We start from the raw sequence: 25,284 nt of genomic DNA, 5'->3' as shown, positions 1-25,284 counted from the left end.
TTTTACTCTGCCTGTTGTCCATTGTTTGAACACATTCACTTCAGGTCTTTTGCCCAGTTTCCTTGCTGTTTATGGCAGGAGAGCTAGACCCAGTTGTTCTGTCATGGCTGGGGCTTCCCACCTATGGTAAATGCCTTGTCTGATGCCCATGGCAAACAATACATGGAAGCCAATGCCCTCTCCAGGGTTCTTACCAGTAAATGATGTTTTTGTGCGGATGAGAGGAAGGTGACCCCTCTGGCCAGACTAATTAGAAGAAGGCACCACTTCTGAGCTGTCTCAGTTTTATGGACATGGTGCCTTTTTCTTTGTGCCCCTTCTTGGCTGTGACCCTTTTCTGCCTGGCCATTGTGGCAGGGGCTGCTCTTTAGCCCCCACTCCCCTCTGGGTCAGGTGCTTCCATGAAGGACACAAACCGTACAACTGCAGGCCCTGGCCAGGTGGTCTCACTTTACCAGGTACCTCTTTTCCTGCAGCAGCATTTAGCATGTCAGTTGCTGAAGGGAAAACAAATTAATTCTGTTATCCTGTAACCCGTTTGTGCTCTTTGTGCTCTACTTGTGGCTCATACTGATGAAAACTCTCTGAAACATTCTTTGGTATTTCTCATTCACAAGAGGGGTTAAGTAAATTTGGCTAAAAGTTAAAGGACCAGGAAAAAGGTCATTCATGTTATTTTATTTTGAATCACCATGGAAATAAAAAGTCTCAGGATCCCATCTTAATATCTTAACGACCAAATATTTCCTTGTTGGTTCTCATATTGAAACAAATGTCATCTGCCATACACTTCTTGTTTCTATCAAACTAAATGAAAGATGGAGCCCTATAAACTCTTGGGAAGCAGATGCTTTCTCGGGCTTATTAGTTGGGGGCAATAAGGCTGGATGGAGGTGGTGTAGGGTGTGCTTGGGTGTGATCTCATCTGAGGAAGGATCTGAACACGTTCCTGCTGGTGTGTCTAGACAATCAGTTCTTCCATCTTCAAGTCATTTCTAGAAATGGTGAAGGCTGTAGCCCTCTCTCTGGTGAGCAGATTTGTAGGACTGTCTGTGTGCTCTGGAATGATATCTGGAATTCAAGTGTTCTGGGCAGTTTACACAAAGGTATACTGAATGTCAACCCTGTGAACTTTTACAACTCATTTTAGATATTTTTAGATTCCATCCCCTTCCATCCATTACCCTCTCTCTTTAATTATATTTCCCATTTCTTCCTTGATCCATGGTAGTCCGACTACTCTTCCCACCACTTCCCTGCTCTCATGTGGTGGATCAAGGATCCTTTTTTCTTTTCTTTTTTTTTGGAGACAGGGTCTGGCTCTGTTGCCTAAGCTGGAGTGCAGTGGTACAGTCATGGCTCACTGCAGCCTTGACCAACTGGGCTCAAGTGATCCTCCTGCCTCAGTCTCCTGACTAGCTGAGAATACAGATGTGTGCGTCGCCACACCCAGCTATTTTTTTTTGTTTTAGTTTTGTTTTGTTTTGTTTTTTTGTAGACGTGGGGTCTCACTCTGTTGCCCAGACTAGTCTTGAACTCCTGGGCTCAAGCGATCCTCCCATCTCGGCCTCCCAAAGTGTTGGGATTACAGGTATGAGCCACCACATCTAGCCAATGATCCTGTTAAGTGATCACCCTCTATCTTTTTGTGCCCTAGATACTAGTTCAGAGTGTACTTGATGCTCACCTTTTAGTTGTATGTCCAAAGCTTGTGCCACTTCGCATTGGTTAGCTGTGAAGCAACAGAAGCACCTTAAGGGACTGTCACACAGATATGCTTAGTCACACCCTGCCTGGAGAGGGAGGTCAGGAATCATCACACAGAATCACAGGAGATGAACCCAAGGAGTAATTAAAGCAGCTCTTAAAATCGGTCTTTGGGAGCTAGAGACCCAGGCCTGCTGTGCTAACCTCCCATTTCGCTGGCCTTTGTGACATTGGACTCAGACCACTGGAGGATGGTGGCAGGAGCTTGTTCCTTGGATTTCTGAGGCTTAGGTAGTTTGGATGTCTATGTGAACTGCAGAGAATAAATGAGATATGGTTGAGTCCACATCAGAACAGACAGACAGATGTAGGGAGCCTTCTCGTCCTCCGTGAGCCTGTTCTTTCTGTAGCCTGGGTACTACTGCCCATGGCGCCTTCTCTATCCAAACTCTCACCTCCCAGTGGTGCCTCTCGCCTGGTTTTCCTCCTCTTCTGGCAGTTCCTTTTTTCAGTGTCTTTTGAAGTTACCTTATTGTAGAAATGTAAACTTGCAAGTTAATGTTACTATTCTGTTGGTGTCTTACATTTACATTTGGTCCTCAGTGGCTCTACTTCTTATCTAAGGTGTTAGATAACCAGCCTATGGAAATAAACTAAGACCACACAAGTGAGAACAGACTGTTAACCAGAGTGCACTCCAGCAAGGGAGTTGGCCACCATCACTTGCATTTGGCAGATGCACAGAGGCAGGTGGGGGTGTGGGAAACTTTATAGTGGAGAAAAGGAAAGCTTCGAGGGTTTTCTCAGAGGAGGCTGTGGCCTGGGGGAGCTGGAAGCAGGCTTATGGAAGTGGATATCTTAGGTGCTTGTTGTGAGGAGCATACTTGACTTTCTCTCACTGATTCTGGGTTGCAAGCAGGGGCAAAAAATAAGGAAGCTAAGAGTCACTGACCAAGGTCCCACCCTCATGGGCCAATGACCAAGGCTGTGAGTTAGACCTCTGGTCATGTGCGATCTGCCCGTTGTCTATTTGAATATTCATTCTCTCCCAAGCCAACGCTGACCTAGGACATGGAGCCCCATAGCTCTTCATGAATTGTCTCTAGTGCACTGTTTCTCAGCCTTTTTTGGGTTATAGACTCTAGACTGTTTCAAGAATCCGAAAGCTATATAACTCCTCTGCCTAGAAAAAACCAAAAAGCAGTAGCAAGGATTCGCAGACCCATTGAGGCCCACCACGGATCTCATTTTATTTATACAGATGTAACAATTTTATCTTTTTTGTGACTATGATGCAGCATTATTCCATGTGAAGTGTATAGACTGTTACCACTTTCTTACACCTTAGAAGTAATTGCCAATCAATATATATGCAAATATGTTTACATGGCACTACTTTTATCCTATGCCAAGTAAGTAATATGCTAGGTGAGTCAATATGGTGCGATACTGATGAGTAACCTCATTAAGCACCAAAAAGGATACTTTTTTGGTTATTTCAACTAATTTTTATTTAAAGCTTTCTAAGTTCTTATTTCTCTGCCATCAGAATAAATTAATGGAATATCATGGCTTAGCATCCTTTTCATGATGGACTGCAAATAAACGTAATTTTCTAATGTTAAGATACCTGACTTACGGCGTTGTCAGCTCCTTGAGGGCAAAAACTTGTGCCTATTCTGCAGCCTCTCAGGAAATGTCGAAATTAATACTTCAGGGCTCTCCTCACATGGTGCCTGCCCCAGACTGCCTGTCATGCTTTCCTCGTTCATATTTCTCTCTTCATTTTTTGAGCAGTAACTGTTGGCTTCTATAATAGTAAGCCATCACTTCAAACTCCTCCAAAACTCTAAGATTGCTGGAAGCAGATGAGCCAACCCCTTCTGGTCTGTAACCTTAAATTAAGCATATACCTGGCCTCTTCTATAGAGAAAAGCATGGCTTCTGTTTTTCTCCATCTCTGAAAGCATTTTTTTTGCTTTTGATTCAAGTATATTCTGAATAGTTGATAGGTGGAATTCCAGTCTTTGGATAAAAAAAGGTGTATTAATGAATCTGTTGAAACTTTTGGTTTTTTTTGGATGAGTATCAGTACACTGGGAGAACTATAGCAGGCATGGGGACAACATAAATCAGGACTGAACAGTTTAGACAAGCTCATCATTTCATGTCAGAGTCCAACAAGCATTATCGAGTGCCCACCAGATGATGTGAGGCACCAGGAAAGAAACACCTTCTGTGTCCTCAGGGAGCTCGCAGTCACAGAGAGGGCAATATAGCTTTGATACTTCCTTAGAAAAGAAGACCCGAGGGACTTAGGAGTCCCTAGTAGGGGACAGAGAAGGTCACTTTTGTTCTGAAGGAGAAGTAGACTATCACCAGGCTGAACAGTAGGGGAGGCACCCTGGTAACCAAAAGGATGGAAGTGACTGAGCCTGAAGGACTTGCTGAGCTTTTAGAGTAATTCAGTGGAGGCCGGGCGCGGTGGCTCAAGCCTGTAATCCCAGCACTTTGGGAGGCCGAGACGGGCGGATCATGAGGTCAAGAGATCGAGACCATCCTGGCTAACACAGTGAAACCCCGTCTCTACTAAAAATACAAAAACTAGCCGGGCGAGGTGGCGGGCGCCTGTAGTCCCAGCTACTCCAGAGGCTGAGGCAGGAGAATGGCGGGAACCCGGGAGGCGGAGCTTGCAGTGAGCTGAGATCCGGCCACTGCACTCCAGTCCGGGCGACAGAGCAAGACTCTGCCTCAAAAAAAAAAAAAAAAAATAATTCAGTGGAAGCATAAGCACGGGTGTAGGAGATTGAGGCTGGAGAGTTGGGGGTGGTGGTGCTGTGAAGAGCCTTGCTTGCTTAAGGAGTTAGAATTTCATCTGGGAGGGAGTCGGGAGCCATTGAGGGGTTTGAGGCCAAATTATGACCACCAGGTCAGTGTGTGGTTTAGATGCGTGCTTGGGTGAGAGCACAGCTGGGAAGGTGTGTGGTAAACCAGGAGGGCATGAAGCAGGGCAGTGTTGTGCCCCACCAGCCACGTGGCCCGCTCCCTTGCTTCCACTTGGTCACCATCAAATGTCAATTCAGCAAAGCTTCTCTTTTTTTTGAGACAAAGTCTCTCTGTTGCCCAGGCTGAGTGCAGTGGCGTGATCTTGGCTCACTGCAAGCTCTGCCTCCTGGGTTCATGCCATTCTCCTGCCTCACCCTTCTGAGTAGCTGGGACTACAGGTGCCTGTCACCACGCCCGGCAAATTTTTTTGTATATATATATATATATTTTTTTTTTTTAGTAGAGACGGGGTTTCACTGTGTTAACCAGGATGGTCTTGATCTTCTGACCTCGTGATCTGCCGGCCTCGGCCTCCCAAAGTGCTGGAATTACAGGCTTGAGCCACTGTGCCCGGTCCAGCAAGGCTTCTCTTGACCACCGTGTTTAAAATTTCCACCCTACCTCCACTTCCGCACACCCAGTCCGCTTTCCCTGCTTAATTTTTTCCCTTAGCACCTATTATATGACGTATTTACTTACTTACATTCATTCATTCATTCATTCATTCATTCATTCAATTTTTAATAATTTAAGCTCCTGCAGGGCAAGATTTTTGTCCCGTTTTTCCAGGCTGTCTCTCCAGGGCTTAGATTAGTGCTTGGCACAGAAGACTCTGTAAATATTTGCTGAATGACTATCAGAAGGAAAAAGGGAGGTTGGGGTTGTGAGACATTTCAAGGTGAAAACCATATCTTAGGACAGGGATAAAGCCATCTTTGGTTACTTAAGCTGTTTATTCCCTTGTAAGTAGTGAAATAGGTAGTCGGGGAACTTTTGGAAACTGAATTTTCACTCAAGGAAGTTAAGGGAATCTTTGCTAAGCTATCAATTTGGGGAGTAATTATAGTAAATTTCAGTTTCTCTCAACCTATTGGCTGACTTAACCCCAAAACATTGCATCATGAGACAATCACAATAATGATAGCATCTAACATTTATCGAGCATGCATCAACATACGTGTGCCAGGCACTTCACGTATGCCTTTTTTTTTCTTTTCAATTTTTTGATAGAAACGAGGTCTCACTCTGTTGGCCAGGCTGGTCTGGAACTCTGGGCTCAAACGATCCTCCCACCTCGGCCTCCTAAAGTGCTGAGATTACAGACATGAGCCAGCATGCCCCCATCCCCAGCCTCTTTATTAAAAAAAAAAAAAAAGGTGGGGTCTTGCTCTGTTATCCCGACTAGAGTTCAGTGGCACAATCATAACTCACTGCAACTGCAAACTTATCAGTTCAGGTGATCCTCCCAGCTCAGCCTCCCAAGTATTGAGGACCACAAGTGTGTGCCACTATGCCACACTGAGTTTTTTGTTGTTGTTGTTGTTGTTGTAGAGATGGAGTTTTGCTATATTATTCAGGCTAGTCTTGAACTCCTGGGTTTAAGTGATCCTCTCACCTCAGCCTCCCAAAGTGTTGGAGTTACAGGTGTGAGCCACTGCGCCCAACCTGTTTTTAATTTGAAGTCCCAGGCTTTCCAACTTAGATCTAAACTCTAGACCTACCGCTGGTTAAAGTGAAGACAAAGGCTTTAGGTTTAATTTGATTTCATAGCTATTAATTCTAATGACATTACTGCTGCAAGGGACATTTGAATTTGGGATTCCTTGTTTAGCCTAGCTGGGATTAGGTTTTGGAATTTTAAAGCAGACTGTATTATTTAATGGAGTGCATAGAATCTGTAATGTAGTCCTGACATAATTGTGATGGCTCTGTTAGATTCTTAGGACTTGGATTTGGAAGCATTCTCTTTATTTTCCTATAAATTTGTGAGTTGGTGTTTTTCTTCAAGTCTGAAGAAAAGAAAACTTTTTTCTGTTTTCTCTTAATAGGAGGAATTTGAAACTGCAGGGTCCTAGTAGGAGGCGGTAGTGGTTCAGATCTACCTGTTGCTGCGGTGTGGGAACTTAAGCCTAGCATTTCCAAGTCTTCTGAATTTTCAAGAGAATTTGAAAATTTAGATTTTCTAATGTAAAATCTTCTAATTTTCTACTTTTGATCAATAAAGTGAGGCCCGAACAAAATGCTTGTGGACCTTTTTTTAAAAAAATTTTTTTGGTGGCAGGATCTTGCTCTGTCACCCAGGCTAGAGTGCAGTGATGTGATCATAGCTCACTACAGCCTCCATCTCCTGGGCTGAAGTGATCCTCCTGCCTTTGCCTCCCAACATATTGAGATTACAGGTGTGAGCCACTTTGCCCAGTCAGGCCTGTAGACCTTGAGTGTGTGGCCTCTGGTTTGGAGATAGAGGTGTAGAAAAGGTGAAGGGCTGGGGGAAATTTGTTAATTTCATATTCAGTGAACACTTTCCCCGGATCAATCTGATCAATTAGAAATTCAGTCGTGTTAATCTGATCAAGAAACACAATGGAAAATAGGGATTAAATTAAAAAGCACAAATATTGAGAGAAATAAAAATTGTAAGCTTTCTTTGCTTGTAGTCTAAGAATATCTTAATAATCTGTCCTTTTTTTTTTCTTTTTTTTTTTGGCCTGTCTCCCAAGGCCAGATGTCTGGCCCCAGGGCCTCAGCTCAATAATGTATTCTAATCTCTGTATATAGAATACCTTGAAGTCATTTGAATTTGTCATGATTAAAATGAGTATGTATTACCCTGTGAATGTGGGACATGAAATATACTTCACAAAAAACACTCTGCAAATGAGTCAGTGTTCTTTGGCCAGATTTAAACTTTTTTTTTTCCTTTCTTTTGAATTTTTGTAGAGATGGGGATCTTGCAGTGTTGGTCCTGAACTACTGGACGCAAGCAATCCTCCCACCTCAGCCTCCTGAGTAGCTGGACTACAGGCCCACACCACTGTACCTGGCTAGATTTAGGCTTTCTTATAGTGAAAGTGGACGATGAAATGAAACTTACTCTGCCGATGTGTTTGACAGATGAGAAAAGACAAGTGATTTGCAAGTCATTGAGTTAATACTGAGTGTATTCTTTGACTTATGCTATCCCAGCATATGACAGTTTGAAATTACGGAATTTATACATCAGAGTCTTCATATTTCTAAAGTCCTGTGATTGTGAAATACACTAGTTGTGGTTCAGTGGCCATATTGCTTGGCTATCCCTCTGTTCTCAACCAGTTGTTGTTTGTGTGGGTGGAAGATTCTAATAGAACGGAGTTGTCAAACTTTTTTCTTCATTTAAAGTTTTCTCCAAGGACTGTAAATTACCGGTAGCTACCAACTGTCCTGAGATTGGACACAGGAGATGTCTAACTACTCTCCAAACAGCCTTCCTTTTCTAGGTCCCCTCCCCTTCTACCTTCTGGAGGAATTGGCACCACTCAGTTTCAGTCTTTTCTTGTATTTTGTGGATGCGTTTTCTGTCTTAATGTCATGTGTTTCAGTTGTAAATATCTCCACGTTTCATTGAACATGGAAACATTGTTTTCTTTATTGTTTTGGGCATGATTTTAGAGACAGAGGATGGTGGTGGAAGTGGTTTTATTCTCCCCATAGTACTTTTTGAAGAGTAACATAGGATGTTTAAGAAAGATGGTATCTAGGGAACCGATGATTAAACTGAGAAATTTAATCATCATGAGTTTAATAAATGAATAAATGAAGTTTAATAAATGAATAGGAGTTAGCCTCTAGAGTCCAAGACAGAAATAGTCATGTATGAAAGCCCTGAGATTGAAAAATGGGTACCTGGGTCAGTCCCACGGGGGTGAAGGGAATACCAGTATAAGATGTAGTTGGAGATAGAGGCAGGGGCCAGATCACCTGAACAGCTTAAGAAATATTTGCGGAATAAGCAAAAAGCCTTGTGTTGGACTAGCTGAGATGACATATAAAAGTTTATTCTATCATGAGACAAACCGAGTGGTCCTACATAAGCAGTAGAAACAGTTTCGGCTTTGTATAGGAATTGGGGAAGGAAATCACTTTTGTATAGGGTTCATATGGACGGATGTTTGAGGGAGATGAAATGTGATCTGAGCCTTTCTCTTGTGGGTGGGCCTTGAGCAAGCAGAGTTGCTAGGGGGAATGGCGTTATCTAAGTGTAGGTATATGGAGTACAGGGAAATGAGGTAGCTGTGTTGGGGGAGATGACGCCTGAGTGGTCCACAGGTGGCACGGATAGGGATGTTGAAGGCTCAGTGCTCCTTTTCTTATTGTCAGTGAAAAGAGTTGTACAGTGAATCCAAGGCAGCTTCACATTCCTTGTGCCAGTTCCCAGCAGATGCTTTCTGCTCTCCCCTTAGACATTCCACTACTAGGGGAACTGGCTGTCTGTTGAAACAGTGTTAATTATTCTTATACTAAAGAAATAACCCGCTTCCTATAATCCCAGCAGTTTGGGAGGCTGAGGTAGGAAGATCATCTGAGGTCAGGAGTTCCAGACAGCCTGGCCAACATGGCGAAACCCTGCCTCTACTAAAAGTACAAAAATTAACTGGGCGTGACGGTGGGTGCCTGTAGTCCCAGCTACTCGGGAGGCTGAGGCGGAAGAATCGCTTGAACTCGGGAGGCAGAGGTTACAGTGAACCAAGATCTTGCCACTGCCCTCCAGCCTGGGTGACAGAGCAAGACTGTGTCTCAAAACAACAATAAAATAAAGAGATATCCCACTTCTGGCAGCTTTTCCCAGTAGATTTTACTGAATGCAGCCCTGGAAGTGACCTAAAATAAGTCAGCTCCCCTGCCAGGTATGAGTCCCTTCAGCTTCGAGGGTGGGTAGCCTGTCTTCCTCTCATCTTACCCGCTCCAGCTACAGGCATTTCCACTTCTTTCACTGGTAGAGTTTTCAAATCCCCCCGCTTCCTGAATGCTATTATTCTCCAGTCATACTCTATTTTATCAGTGTTGCTATTAGAATGTATCCTTCAAAAGTGGATGGAAAATTCCAGATATTGAGGACACAGCGAACAGGGCTTTTTGTGATATTTGTACTTCTTACAGAGAGTTGGCTGGAGTACGCAAACGTTGAGAAGCTTCTGTTGTGAGTGTAGTCACTTTCTAAATTTTTTTTTTTTTTTTTTTTTTTTGAGGCGGAGTCTCGCTCTGTCGCCCGGACTGGAGTGCAGTGGCCGGATCTCAGCTCACTGCAAGCTCCGCCTCCCGCGTTTACGCCATTCTCCTGCCTCAGCCTCCCGAGTAGCTGGGACTACAGACGCCCGCCACCTCGCCCGGCTAGTTTTTGTATTTTTAGTAGAGAGGGGTTTCACTGTGTTAGCCAGGATGGTCTCGATCTCCTGACCTCGTGATCCGCCCGTCTCGGCCTCCCAAAGTGCTGGGATTACAGGCTTGAGCCACCGCGCCCGGCCTGCTTTCTAAATTTCAAGTCCGCTCGGCTTCATTCCGTGTGTGGAAAGTACATTGAGGGAGGAGTGACAAAGAAAAAAGTCATGCTCATCACACAGATTGTTGTTTGGTTGCTGGTAGTGCCAGCTAAGTTCAAAAAAGCAACAGTATCATGACGTAGTATGGCTGTATTAGAATAAGCTCTTTGTGATGTATACATCTGTTATACAGGGGGTTGGGGTGGGGTCTTGTTGAAACAGAGATTCCATATATTTCAGTTGTGAAGATTTCAGCAACTCAAACCTTTAGAATTAAAAGAGGTGATGGGATTTGGATTCAGTATTTGATTTTGGTAGTTGATAACAGTAATTGATCTATAACTTTCCATTCTACTGACATTGTTTTGTGTTTTACACGTATGTAATACCGTGTGGTTTACTTTTGGACGCAATATCAATTTTTTTTGTGTGTCATGGACAGAAGTATTACAACATTTCAGAGGAGATCAGTTTATAAAATTCTTCGTATTCTGGCATTCTAGAGATTACAGATATAATTTGATTTCTTTGTATGATGTGATTTGTTATTTCAATGAGAAGTGAGCATGAGCCCCCAAGCCAGATCAGTAAAAAGGAGGAGGAAGTTAGTTTATTCATAGATAATTGTCTTTATCCCAGATATGCAGCCATATCGTTTGTTGTTTCCCAAGCTGCCTGCTCCCAAAAAAGCACATTCATCCATGATGATCTACCTGGGCTGGGGAGGTCTCCAGTAACTGAACAGTCACTATTTGGGAGATAATAATTGTTGCAGGCAAGAATTACAAGTGGGTGCTAACATTCGCAGGTTGAAGTATGATGAGAAACAGAGTGTTTCCATAGTCTCAAAGTTTCTAGTTACAAAGGGAAAAATAGTCGTTTTACTGTGGGAAACCTCATAGATCCAGCCTTGACCAAGTGATCAGAATTAACATGATCAGTAATGGCACATGCACCACACATGCCTCATGGTATAATGCACCAAGGAGGGCGAATGTTACTTCTGTGGTAGGCTTGCCAAAATGCACAATCTGGATTTAGTCAGGAGGAAGTGTTAGGTAAACCCAGATTGAGGGACATTCTACAAAATAAATGGCCGGTCCTCTTCAAGTGTCAAGGTCATGAGAGACAAACTGCCCCAGGTTGGAGGAGACATGACAAGTATATGTAACACAAGGTTTTGGACCAAAAAAAGGCCATTAGTGGAGGTAGCTGGCAAACTTTGGAGGAGGTTGTCTATAGGTTATTTAACAAACTGTGTTGATGGTTAATTTCTTGGTTTTGGTCATTGTAGCTGTGGTGATATAAGAAACATTTGGTGGTTAACATTTGAGGAAGCTTGGAGAAGGGTGTACAGGATTTTTTTGTACTATTTTTGGAGCTTTTTGTAAGCCTGAAAGTATTTCAAAATGAAGTTAAGCAACAACAACAAAAATAATTCAACTCAGCTGAGAAATTACAGCTTCGGTGCTTGTACTTTGAGGCATTTCTCTAGATTGGTCAGCAGCTGCTTTTGCTTCCTGAATCTCCACAGTGATCTAGATAGTTGAGGTTTCTAATTAAGGGATCTTGGGATGAGTGAGACATGGCTGTATTGAATTGCAGCTACACGTTGACAAGGTTTTGTTTAATTAATTTATTTTTGTACAGGGTTGTAATTACATCTTTGGGTGTCCCATGCCTGTGCAGGTCATTTGAGCTTTACTGTCGTAGCTACCAGAATCCCTAGCTACAAGCTTAGCTCTGTAATTAATTTACTGGTTTGTTTCTGTTTTTATTAGGATGTGAATTCAGGTTAGTCACATGGATTCTTCTGCTGTGTGTCATATGGTATTGAATTTCATATTTGTTGTTTATCTCTTAGGAAGAGTTGATATTTTTGTATGAAAACATTTTATTTAAACTTGAAATATCATACTGAATATATGTTTTTCTCCTCAGAAAAGACACTTTGGAGTTTCTATAAATAAAATGAATAGTAAACGTACTCTAGCATAAGCACCAAGTGCTAACCTTTTATTAGGTAATCATTAGAATGGGAGAAATTAATGCATTGGGACATGTTAGCAGGACCAGTGGTTAATGTGTGATTCATAGATTGTTGAGAGTGTTTTGATCAGTTTGGGCAAGAACGTGGACTTTGGGAGTCAGAAGACCTGGTTTTGAATCTCAGATCCATCCTACTTATTACAGGTTGAGTATCCCTTATCCAAAATGCTTGGGAAGTGTTTTGGATTTTGATTTTTTTTTTTTATTTTGGAATATTTGCATTATACTTAGGCAATGAGCATTTCCTTTGAACATGACCTTTTGAGCATCATGTTGGTGCTCAAAATGTTTCAGATTTTTGGACCATTTCACATTTTGGATTTTCAGATCAGGGATGTTCAGCCTGTAGTATGTGCTAGACGGGTTGACTTTTCTGAGCCTTATTTTTTGCATCTGTAAAACTGGACTCCTAATAGTATCTTGCAAAGTTCTCGTGAGAATGGAGTCATGTAGCATGCAGTGCACCTGGCCTAAAGTGGGGCCTTTCATCCATGTTGAATTCTCTTCTTACCTCCCTCTAGGTTTATAACAAGCCACCTGCAATTGATGAGAAACTGCTTTGCTTATAAAGACAGTGAAAAGATGATAGCATGTCAGTAACCTCTCTAGCATTTCAGAAGTCTTTTTTTTTTTTTAATTTTCAAAAACTTTTTTCTATTAAAAAAAATTTTTTTTTATTTTGATAGCTTTTGGGTACAAGTGGTTTTTGGTTACATGGATGAGTTATATAACAGGGACTTCGGAGATTTTAGTGTACCCCTCACCTAAGTAGTGTACATTGTACCCAATATGTAATCTTTTTATCCTTCACCCCTCCCACTCCCCCTCTTCTGAGTCTCCAAAGTCCATTATATCACTCTGTATGCCTCTGCATGCTCATAGCTTAACTCCCACTTATTGGTAAGAACATGCAATATTTGGTTTTTCATTCCTGAGTTACTTCATTCGGAATCGTGTCCTCCAGCTCCATCCAAGGTGCTGCAAAATACAAGAATTCATTCCTTTTTACAACTGAGTAGTAGTCTGTGGCATATATATACCACATTTTCTGTACCCACTTATTGGTCAGTGGGCACTTAGGTTGGTTCCAGGTCTTTGCAATCTGGAATTGTGTTAGAATAAACGTGTCTTTTTCATGTAGTGACTTACTTTCCTTTGGGTGCATATCCATAGTGGGATTGCTGGATCAAATGGTTGATCTACTTTTAGTTCCTTAAGAAATCTCTGCCTGGGTGCCGTGGTTCACGCCTGTAATCCCAGCACTTTGGGAGGCCGAGGCAGACGGATCACTTGAGGTCAGGAGTTCAAGACTGGCCTGGCCAACATGGTGAAATCCCATCTCTACTAAAAATACAAAAAATTAGCTGATGTGGTGGTATGACCCTGTAATCCCAGCTACTTGGGAGGTTGAGGCTGGAGAATCACTTGAACAAGGTTGCAGTGAGCCAAGAACGTGCCACTGTACTCCAGCCTGGGCCACAAGAGTGAAAACTCTTTTAAAAAAAAAAAAAAAACCCACAAAAAAACCCTGCATACTATTTTCCATAGAGGTTGTACTAATTTAAATTTCTGCCAGTAGTGTATAAGCATTTCAGAAGTCTTTTTGTCAGGAAGTTCTTCCACATCTGTTATTCCAGAGAAATTATTTTCTTTTATGTATTAGCCACGTTGGATATTACTCCAAAATCTCTTAAACAGGTATCACTCATTTGCTAGACTTTCTGTGATTTTTTTTTTTTTTTTTTTTTTGAGACGGAGTCTCGCTCTGTCGCCCGAGCTGGAGTGCAGTGGCCGGATCTCAGCTCACTGCAAGCTCCGCCTCCCGGGTTTACGCCATTCTCCTGCCTCAGCCTCCCGAGTAGCTGGGACTACAGGCGCCTGCCACCTCGCCCGGCTAGTTTTTTGTATTTTTTTTTAGTAGAGACGGGGTTTCACCGTGTTAGCCAGGATGGTCTCGATCTCCTGACCTCGTGATCCGCCCGCCTCGGCCTCCCAAAGTGCTGGGATTACAGGCTTGAGCCACCGCGCCCGGCCTCTGTGATGTTTTAATGTTCTTGTCTGAAATAATTTGATACAAATAAGTATTAAATTTCTTTTAGAAGAAAATCTTAGGAGACAAAGCAACAAAGAGATGGTCGAAGACAATTGGAAACAAACATTTTCATGTACAGTTTCCTTTCAGATTTCAGGCCCTGAAAGTTGAGTTTTGATCCTCTGAGAAGGGCCAATTATTATTGTTCCTATTTTATTCCAGTTTCAAAAGTACTTTCCTTTATTCTTAAATTGTCTGATTTCAGTATCGCCCTGTTATTATGTGAGTGAACATCATCGTTTTTAGGAAGTTTAGAAAAGCTTGTCTGACCTGCCTTAGTTTGTTGTGTTGTTGTTCTGTTTTGTTTTAGGCTTTTAGCAGCCTGAAGCCGTGGTCTTTAGTTTCTATCTCTAGTGATAAGCGGAAAAGAGGGATGAGGAAGGGGCTTTACTGGCCCAACCGGAAACAGAAACGATGAACCCATGACTGTTTTCTCTGTTTTGAACACCCGGATTGTTAAAAGAGGCATGTCTGCAACTTACCCTCAAATGGTTCAGGAAAAAAAAAAAATTATATGTGTATATATATATCTGTGTGTGTGTGTGTGTGTGTATTTATTCATATAAATCCTGGGGGGAAGGGGAAGGAGAAGGAGAAAAGCAGTCATAGCAGTGTTAACAATTGCAGGGGAAGGTCTGTGGGCATTCTTTGTATTTTTACCACTTTTCTGTAAGTTTGAAACTATCTCAGGATTACACTGGTTGTATACGTTGAGTTATTTTCCTGTCCCCTGATGAGATGTCAGTAAGTGGCAGTTTCAGTGGGAGGAAGGTGGGAGGTTGGTTAGAGGTGCTTATGTGTGCAGAGAGGAATAAGTAGTGAGTAATTCAGTAAGTACAGGTTGAGCATCCCACATAGAAAATCCAAAATGCTCCAGAATTTGGAACTTTTTGAGTACCCATGTGACACTCAAACAGAATGCTCATTGGAGCATTTTGGAGTTTGGATTTTCTGATTTGGGATGCACAACTGTTAAGCATAATGCAAGTATTCCCATTTCAGAAAAAATTTGAAACCCAAAACACTTCAGGCATTTTGGATGGGGGATACTCAGCTGGGTTAACTCGCTGGCAAGAAATTAGTGGTTTGTTTAATTTTGCCTTTTTTCCTTGGCCAGAATAGAATTCATTGTTTTGTAGAAGAGCCTGAACAGATAAGAGAGTAATCTGTTGCTTTTTCAAAGCAGAGAAAACTACTTGGAACTGAAACCAGATGATAAAAAAGTAAAAGATTAAAAAATATGTATTTATAAGGCATGCACAAAGATAAAAGCTAAATCTATAAGGCAGAAATATTAGGACTGTTGCAATTATCTGTGCTCAGTCCTCCTTCTACCAGAGAGACACAAGTTGTCTATGATTAGCAGCCTATCTTACTAGCTAATAGACATTCATTTATCCTTTAAATTACTATGTGGCTTCAAAGGTAGTATTTTATATTCTTACTGTGAATTTACATAATGTTTATTATTTTACCCTTCAAAAAGTCTTCTAAACTAACTTTTGTTTGTTTGTTTTAACTTTTCTTTCATGTCAATGACGGCATCTGTTTTGGGAGCTCAGGGGCCAGACGAAGGTAAGAGATTTGGTTTGTTATGTGATGCTTGTGAAGATCTTATGTGCATATTGTTAAACTCTTAGAATTTTTCTTCTCAAAAAGGAAAATATTTTCTGTCATTTTATACAAGTAATGCAAGCTGTCAGCCTGCTCACAAATCTGAAGCCATTTATTGGCATGGGAAGGGCCGGAGGTTTATGGAAAAGCTGTATTTGCACTTTGACCACTTCTGGCCGGTCTCCTAGCAGCTACAACACAGATTCCTTTTGTGCCATAGATTGGCTCAGGACTGGTAGTTCCAAACTGTGGTCAAAGCCGACTCATCCTCCCCGCTCCCGAGACAGCTAGGGATGCATTCCCAGCCAACAGAAACCTGCATGGCCTCAAGCTGCCTCCATAGATTGGCTCAAGACTGGTAGTTCCAAACTGTGGTCAAAACCGACGCATCCTCCCTGCTCCCGAGACAGCTGGGGTTGCATTCCTGGCCAACAGAAGCCTGTGCAGCCGCAGCCGCCTCAAGGGAACATGCTTTCACCTCCGTCTTTTAGGGAATGTGGAGCCCTGCTTGAAGTGAGCACAAAGACTGTTTCTTAACTGACCATGAAGTTACTTGGAACTTCCAGGAAACTTAGATTTCTATCTCCATTCTTGGAGTTTTGTTTTTCCTTTAGAGCCCGTGGCTGAATTGTAATTCAGTTCTCTATTATTATTGCTAAAATGTGTATTATAGACATGGCTGTTTGGGACTCTGACTTTTTAAGATCTTTTATTTATTAAATTTTTTTCCCCTAACCACAGGGACTGAATGACAAACAAAGTCACCCTGTCAGTATAAAACATTATTAAGAAAAAGTTGAATAGGGCGCTGGTTTCTTTATATACGTAAACTTTCTCTCATCTTTTCTACTGAAAATATGCTGGATTATTTTTGTTTTCTTATTTTTATGTATTTTTTTGAGATGGAGTCTCGCTCTGTCGCTCAGGCTGGAGTGCGGTGGCGTGATCTCGGCCCACTGCAACCTTTGCCTCCCGGGTTCAAGCGATTCTCCTGCCTCAGCCTTCTGAGTAGCTGTGATTACAGGTGCCCACCATCACACGTGGCCGATTTTTATATTTTTGGTAAAGATGGGGTTTCACCATGTTGGCCAGGCTGGTCTTCAAATCCTGACCTCTAATGATCCACCTGCCTCGGCCTCCCAAAGTGCTGGGATTACAGGCGTGAGTGACCGTGCCCAGCTGTTTTTTTATTTTTTTTGGTGCAGAGGCTGGAGGTTGCAGTGAAGATATGAAGGAACCATTGCCTGGTGATTTAAAAATTGTTCATATTTTATTTAATTCAGTTGCGTGTTTAGAGAAAATGTTGTGTTGACTTAAAACACATGGGAGGTTAAACACCTCAGAGGTCACCTCTGGGGAGAGGTGTACTTGTTGAACAGGGAGACCTTGATTTTTCCTTCATGCTTCTATGTTATTTGAATTTGTGACAGTGTTTACTTGGAGAGAAAAGGCTTGTCCACTTTATGAAATCATTGCCTGGAAGATACCTATAATAATTTACGAAATTGCTAAGCCTTAAAGAGGATGATTGAGTGCTGGAGTAAATAAAAAGTGTCTGTTAGTCCCCAACTTTGTGGCAGGCTTTGGCACTTTCATATTGGGGAATAGAGCTAGGCTAGTCTAGTGGTGCAGAGGAGGGACCTTAGATCCAGACTGTGGGCTGGAATCCCAGCACCCAGCCTGCTAGCTGCAAGGCGCTTACCGTCTTTGTTCCTCAGGTTCCTTTGAACAGTGTTGAGCACACAGGCTTAGCTCCGGTATGGTTGCTTCGGTGATAGCCTCTCAACTCAAATTGGGAATAAGAAATGACACTGTTAAATCCCTAAAAGAAAGACAAGTTAAAAAAAAAAAACCCAATAATGGAGAGGAGAGTGCCATTTAGAACCTATCTCTGGTAAATATACAGTCGGCCTTCTGTATCTGCGGGTTTCTCATCTGTGGTTCAACCAACCACGGGTTGAAAATAGTTTTTAAAAAACTATGAAAAATAATACAACAATAAAAGTAAAAATTTAGGGCCAGGCACGGTGGCTCACGCCTGTAATCCTAGTACTTTGGGAGGCCGAGGTGGGCAGATCACAAGGCCAGGAGATCAAGACCATCCTGGCTAACATGCTGAAACACTGTCTCTACTAAAAATTAAAAAAAATTAAAAAAAAAGCCGGGTGTGGTGGCAGGTGCCTGTAGTCCCATCTACTCGAGAGGCTGAGGCAGTAGAATGGTGTGAACCTAGGAGGTGGAGCTTGCAGTGAGCCGAGATAGCACCACTGCACTCAGCCTGGGTGACAGAGCGAGACTCCGTCTCAAAAAAAAAAAAAAAAGAAAAAGTAAAAATTTAAAAAGCAGTACAACATAACAACTATTTACATAGCATCTGCATTGTCTTAGGTGTTTTCAGTAATCGAGAGATGATTTGAAGTAGATGGGAGGATATTTGTGTGTTATATGCAAATGCTATACTATTTTATACAAGGACTTACACATCCATGCATTTTGGTATTCGTAGGATGTCCTGGAAGCAGTCCCCCTCAGGATACTGAGGGACAACTGTATACACATGTGGAGATGGGGCTTTTGAAGTGAGAACTAAGCTTACAAGAATCAGGATGGTTTCTACTTAGCCTTATTAAGAACAGAATTAATTAAATAAAATTATGGAGATGAGCGTGGAAAGCTAGGGCAGGAGAAACTTCGTTTGAGCTCCACGTTTTATTTAATCCTACTCTGCTGTAATGATTCTCACTATGGGTGACACCTGGAGTTTGCAAGGCAGTTCCTCCCAGTTTGATGCCCAGTCCTTTGGGGCCATCTTCCATCTTCCTCCTTTTGCTCCTCTCTGTTTGCAAATGGCTTAGTGAGCCACCACTGCTGATAGATATACATTTTAGCTTTGGAAAAACATGGAGGGTGAGCAGTGTGTAACACAGCACTGCAGCTGGATGACATCTTCTGGGCCCAAGGGCTCTTGGGAGCTGTCACCCACTGGGGGTCTGCTTTCACTTCCTGGCCTCGCTTCCTCCTCACTACCCCATCCAGGGAACAGGTGTCTCCCCTGCCTGCTGTTTCACACAGAGACACAGGTGTGCTGATCCTCACCTGTCCAGAGGTGCTGAGTCAATTGTCCTCTTGGTTGCTGCCAGGGTTTTCTCCCTGCCGCTTTAGTTGCCCTCCTGGTACCTCCCAGAACTGCTCACTGGCTTTGCATCCTGTGTTCTCCCTGCAGGCCCCCACCCTTATCCCCATCAGTTTCATCGGAACTATTTTTTCAGGAGTTTCTCAATTCTGATCCAGGCACAAGCAAGCACTCTTGGTTTCAAAAACTTGTTCTTTTTCCCCCTTCTCTCCCTTTTTGGCATTTTCCCCAATTCCCTTACCCCCTGTCATTTTGAGTTAATTTTAGCTGGGTGATGGATATCAGTATGCATTCTTAATTTACCATCTTAACCTACTTTTCTTTCTTAAAGAAATTAACCTTTAAACTTCTGGTCCAAATAATCTTGAGAGTTTACACAGAAACCTTCTCCTGCCAACACCAAAATTGTAGCAGGGACAGAGAAAATATTTTAAAATGTGAAAATCATGTCATCATACTCAAAAACAACATATTTAGACTGGGCATGGTGGCTCACAACTGTAATCTCAGTACTTGGGAGGCTGAGGCTGGAGGATTGCTTGAAGCCAGGAGTCTGAGACCAGCCTGGGCAATATAGTGAGACCCATCTCTACACAAAATTAGAAAAATACAACAACAACATATATAACTTCAAGGACGAGCAGTAAGCAAGGGCTGAAATGACATATTTTGAGGGCTTTGGAATCAGACCAGGTGCCTGGAGGTGATTGGAAGTTCAACTCTTGCCGACTAATGGGGGCACTGGTGTATGGTTGGGGACTGGAGCCAAGCTCACCATGTGAAAACTGATTTGGGTGAGCCTTCTCTGTGAGTACGGGCTTACAATCAGTTTTTGGCCACCAACATTGAGCTGTCTGTGTTAATAGGAAGGGATAGAGACATTGGGCCTTGAGAAGACCAAAATCTGGGCTTCGGTAATGGAAATGACAACATAAACGAGTCATGGAAAGGTGGCCATCAGGAGAGGAAAAAATAAGCAATCATGTAAACCATAAAATAAGCACTCCCTGCTAAGATGTACCTGCAAACTAACATGCACACCATCATCAGGAAGCATAGCAACAGACTCGCAAAGTGGGAGAGTGTGACAAAATGGGAACCAAGATACATTTTAAAACAATTGCACTTAAAATCTTTAAGGAGGTAAAATCACAAAACACGAATAAGTAGATTGGAAACTGTCAGAAATCGAAAAAGTGAAAGATACAGTCAGTGAAAAACTTGCCTTTGCTTCGTTGGTTTAAAGAAAAATAAATAATTAGTGAAAAGAAGCTTTTCAAACAATGCAAAAGAACTATGTGATATTCTAGAAAGTGGTGATAAGGTGAAAGATCAAAACAGATTATCTGTAAGATCCCAGCAAGTAGCAGTTTAATACAGATTGTTCCTGCTTTTTATGCATATAGTTTTTTTGTACAAATATAGAATCATACTCTGGACTTTTATAACTTTTTCATTAACATAAACTTTTTTTTGATCAGTAAGTCTTCTATACCCTCAAATCTATACTTGTGCATGGGCGTGTCATAATTTATTTAAATGTTCTGCTATTTTAAGCTATTTTGGACATGCTGTAGTGAGCATCTTTAAATGTTATTTAAAAATATCTTTGACTACAAAAATAAAAATATTGAAAACATAAAAACATAAAACAAAGATCACTAATTTCGTTGCAAAAAAATAAACTTTGTAGATGTAACTGTGTGTGTAACTATAGGTGCATGTGTGTGTGCAATAGCCATTTTATTACACATTTTGTTTTGTAACCTCTTTTGTTACTTTGTGAATAGTTTTCTGTGTAAAATATAGAGTCATATCACCTATGGGGTGTTTAGTTCTCATTGTAAGCCTCTACATACATAATTAATTCCCATTGTATGACAATAAGTTGTTGTATTTCACTATTATGAACAGTTCTATCAGTTATGGTTTATAAGTAATGTTAAGGTTTTCTTAATACACACTTATGTTCACTTTCAACAGGTGTTTGCTTATGATCATTGTTTCTGGTCTATGGATGAATCTGTCAAAGAAAAGTATGCAGGTAATAGAATCCAGCATCCTGTCAGCTACTGATCGTATAGAAGAGGTGTTCAGTATTTTTTCCTTTACACAATTGCTTGGCAAACCCCCCAAACTAGGTGTTTCATCTGCTGTCACATCACAATAACAATCATCAACACGGAAGATGACTTCATGTGACCAAACATGGGGGCGGTTTTCCCTGCACCCCAAGCAGCAGCCATTGGCTGAGCATCCTCGAATTCAGTTCCAATGCTGTCTACCTGGGGACGGAGTCAGATCCACAGACTGAGGGCTCAGTCCCACAAGACTGCTCCCTCCTTCCCACCAGCGCAGGTCTAGGCCTCTAGAACTTCTGACCTACTGGCTTCCAGTTAGGTTTCCCACAACCTCCTCTTCTGGTTTGATTAATTTGCTAGAGCAGCTCGCAGAACTCAGGGAAACACTCATGTTTAGGGGTTTATTACAAGGGATTTTCTTTGAAGGACACAGGTAAACAGCCAGATGAAGAGATACAGAGGGTGAGGTCTGGAAGGGTCCCAAGTGCCGGAGCTTCTGTCCCCGTGGAGGTGGCGTGGTGCCTTCTCAGTGTGTGGATGAGTTCTTCCTGTTGGGCCCTGTGTGTTCAGCAATCCAGAAGCTCTCTGAACCCTGTCCTTTTAGGTTTTTATGGAGACTTCCTTACATAGGCATGACGGTCAACTGATTAGAAATGTGATTAGACATAAAGCGCATGATCTGAACACAGCGTGTCCTGTCTGTTCAGACTTTTCTTGGCCATTCTGTGTAGCATTCCTTCCTCTAGGCTATGAGGCAGGACCTGTGGAATGAGAAGCTCTAGACCTACAATCAGAGGAGAATTTTGCCTCGGGCAGGTAGAAGGAGGGTAGGAGATCAGATCGTTTCCTGAGGCCAAAAGTGCCCCAGCAATGTAAAAGACTGCAACAAGGGTTAATGAGCCAGGAACTGTGGATGGTAACCTGTATCTGTATATTTACCATAGGATATATATGAGTACCATAGCATTATTTTGCATAACTTTAGAAAGTACAGACAACACCCTCCTGTGTTTGCTATTAGAGTTTTTAATGTTGATTGGAAAATGAGAGACTCACAATGTGCCATTCTTGGTATATGTTGATGAAATTTCATGACTAGTGCACACAGTGGCTATTCCACTCTCCCACTCCCCAGCTCTTACATGAGGCTGGGAGCGCAAGGTTGCCCCTTAGATTGCCCTGGAAGCCTGAGATTGGGCGGGAGAGACAGGAAGGCATACTGAAAGAAGGGGAGCACCGGCCAAGGAGAAAAGGAACCCTAGGCCCACCTCACCTGTCAGAGCTTCAGTTTTCTCTCTTTGATGGAGAGGAAGGTACCATATTCTCTCTAAATTTTCTTTTGGCTCTGGAAGTCTGTTACTCTATTCTAAATGATGACTGTCTCAAGCCCCATCTCACCACAAGTTTAGGACTACAGAGACAGCCTTTGATTGCCTTTATTCCTAGCTGCTTTTGTCACCTGTTTTTAAACAATCTCTTTTAAATATTAAGCATCATATTGTTTTGGTTTCTGTTATGAGAAAGATGAATATTACAGCTGTTTTGAAGTTAAGATTGATTTGGTCTAGGTGGCCCAATATCAGAAGTATAAATTAACTGGTATTAAAAAAAAAAAAAAAAGTGAAACATAATGGAATACCCTTGCCATAACATAAAAGCATCCAGTTCTTCCATATGGTATTGAGACTAAGTGAGGTAGGGTGACTTGTCAGATTCACATTCGATTACTGACTGTTGACATATCTCATTTGGCCTGTGGGGGAGAACTTGACTCTGTGATTTATGTCCATGATTGAAAGCTGGGGGATATTTCCAGGCTCTGACTCCCTGTCCTAACTGGTATGTATTATAGATCCTGTAATTAGAAATTGTCACTGAGGGAAAGGAGAGGGGGTTGATATATATGATTATTCTGAACTCTGGTACCCACTAAATAAAAGCATTGGCTGAGTGGTAAATAGTTAAATCCAGGTACACCTGGGTCCCAAGTATAAATTTCAGATATTTATAATCATTGATTATAAAGTGAGCAGCTCACTGGCTCTGCATTGCAGGGGATTCTTAGTAGTGTTTATTTGTTCAAGTATGTAGCACAGGGAGCTGATTTTCCCTCATGTGCTAACTAGAAATAACCTGGAAGGCATAAGCCTTTGGGAACATTCATCAAATTTAAAAATCTTGTTTGGAGATAAATAAGCAGGTTATACGTTTTTGAGATTTTTTTGTTTTATGAATTGTTCATATGTAGTTTTGGCTTAAAATGTCTTTTCTCTTATTCTCTCTCTCTCAGGTCAAGATATTGTTTTCAAGTGCCTTGGGGAGAATATCCTGCAGAATGCTTTTGATGGCTACAATGCGTGTATCTTTGCCTATGGACAGACTGGTAATGTTAAATAACGTGGAACCACATAACCATCAGTGAAGGAGAAAGTAGAACCATGTATATTTTGCTGAATAACATTGCTGATTTATTCCTTGTTGTTTTTGCTTTCAGAAAGTATTGTAGATGTTGAAGGTAGTCAATAACATTATTTTGGAATGAACATAATAAAATTAGGATTGGGATCTTTTATCTTTACTGATTTTTCTCACAAGGCACTAGCAGGGTTGTTTTTAAAAAAAATACAGAGCTATGACGTTGAACATATTACTAGCCATGCCTATAGATCGTGCTTTTTTAAGGCTTTCAGAATCTTAACAGAGAAAATACCAAAAAGAATGTACTTCTTAATGTCTCTCCAGTAATAACTAATAAACTTTTTGGCTTTTGCATCTCTGTGGTCAAGGAAAGAAAATCTATTTGAAGTGAACTTGTTACTTTTATAAGAGTAAAGCATACAGCTTGTCCAACTAGAAATGTTCTCACCGAAGAATATTTTGGATATTTTCAAGAAACCTCGTGTCGTGTTGAAAGGGCAGAAAGCTGGGGTCAAGTGGCGACAGCTCCAGTCCTGCTCCTGCAGCTGGCCAGCGGAGAGACCTGGGCAGTTACTTAACCTCTCTGCCCTTCAGTGTCCTTATCTGGAAAGGCTGATGATCATAGACCTTCTTGTAGGGTTGTCATAACGAGTTCCCATGTGCAGACTTTTTACAGAAGTCCTGGTACTTAGGAAATGTGGCACATTAGCTTTAGGTATTATGATAACAATAAAATGTTGCGTGACAAAAGCAGCAGCTTGTAGGTTAAAAGCATGTTTGCAAAAACGCTGGTACTAAAAACAGAATTATACCTAAGTGTCAGTAGTTACTTGTTTTTGGACAGTAGGACTGTGGTAATTTAAGTTTTTTGTTTCTGTTTTCCTATGTTTTCTAAATTTTATTTAGTATATATTTCTTTTACAAAGGAGAAAATGCATTTTTTTTTTTTCTCCTGAGACGGAGTCTCGCTCTGTTGCCCAGGCTGGAGTGCATTGGCACGATGTCTGCTCATTGCAGCCTCTGCCTCCCAGGTTCAAGCGATTCTCTTGCGTCAGCCTCCTGAGTAGCTAGGATTACAGGTGCCTGCCACTGTGCCTGGTTAATTTTTTTGGTATTTTTAGTAGAGATGGAGTTTCACCATGTTGGCCAGGCTGGTCTCAAACTCCTGACCTCAGGTGATCCACCCACCTTGGCCTCCCAAAGTGCTGCGATTACAGGTGTGAGCCACCACGCCCAGCCAAGAAAATAATTTTATATAAGAAAAAAGAAGATTATTCTTTAGTTTCCATACTAGAGTGAAAGGGTAGTGAGTTAATTTGCTCTGGGGTCTGCAGGGAGAACCTATTTTTTTTGTGCTGTGATCACTGGTTGGGAGCAGGCACGATAGAATTAATTGTATGGCTCTTCCAGCTTATTTCAGAAAACTTTTAGACCTCACTATTTCTCAGTTGTTTTAGGTATTTTCTAAAAGTATGAGGATGATTAAAGAAGTTTCTTTTTCTTTTCTTTTGGAGATGAAGTCTTACTCTGTAGCCCAAGCAGGACTGTCGTGGTGCGATCTTGGCTCACTGCAACCTCCGCCTCCTGGGTTCAAGCAATTCTGCCTCAGCCTCCCGAGTAGCTGGGACTACAAGCACACGCCACCATGCCAGGCTAATTTTTGTTTGTTTGTTTGTATTTTAGTAGAGATGGGGTTTCACCTTGTTGCCCAGGCTGGTCTTGAACTCCTGAGCTCAGGCAATCTGCCCACCTCAGCCTCCCAAAGTGCTGGGATTACAGGCATGAGCCACTGTGCCCTGCCTATTTTTCTTTCTAAAGGACATTTGCTTTTCACTTTCTCATGTG

At 41.9% G+C, this 25,284-nt stretch overlaps 1 protein-coding gene across 3 annotated transcripts in view; it reads left to right on the top strand.

Moving 5' to 3' along the window:
* KIF13B (kinesin family member 13B) overlaps nucleotides 1-25,284 on the top strand; it is a 204,346-nt gene that overhangs the window by 53,510 nt on the left and 125,552 nt on the right. For all 3 annotated transcript variants that reach the window (XM_033229868.1, XM_033229860.1, XM_033229876.1), the window contains exons 3-5: nucleotides 15,756-15,768; nucleotides 20,924-20,984; nucleotides 23,312-23,404. In XM_033229868.1, coding sequence (XP_033085759.1) covers nucleotides 15,756-15,768; nucleotides 20,924-20,984; nucleotides 23,312-23,404 — 167 coding nt within the window. The remainder of the gene's footprint in view (nucleotides 1-15,755; nucleotides 15,769-20,923; nucleotides 20,985-23,311; nucleotides 23,405-25,284) is intronic.

The sequence above is a fragment of the Trachypithecus francoisi genome, unplaced genomic scaffold, assembly GCF_009764315.1.
Source record: "Trachypithecus francoisi isolate TF-2019V2 unplaced genomic scaffold, Tfra_2.0 Contig01440, whole genome shotgun sequence".
In the NCBI taxonomy this organism is placed as follows: Eukaryota; Metazoa; Chordata; class Mammalia; order Primates; family Cercopithecidae; genus Trachypithecus; species Trachypithecus francoisi.
This window is presented reverse-complemented; position numbering and strand designations above follow the sequence as displayed.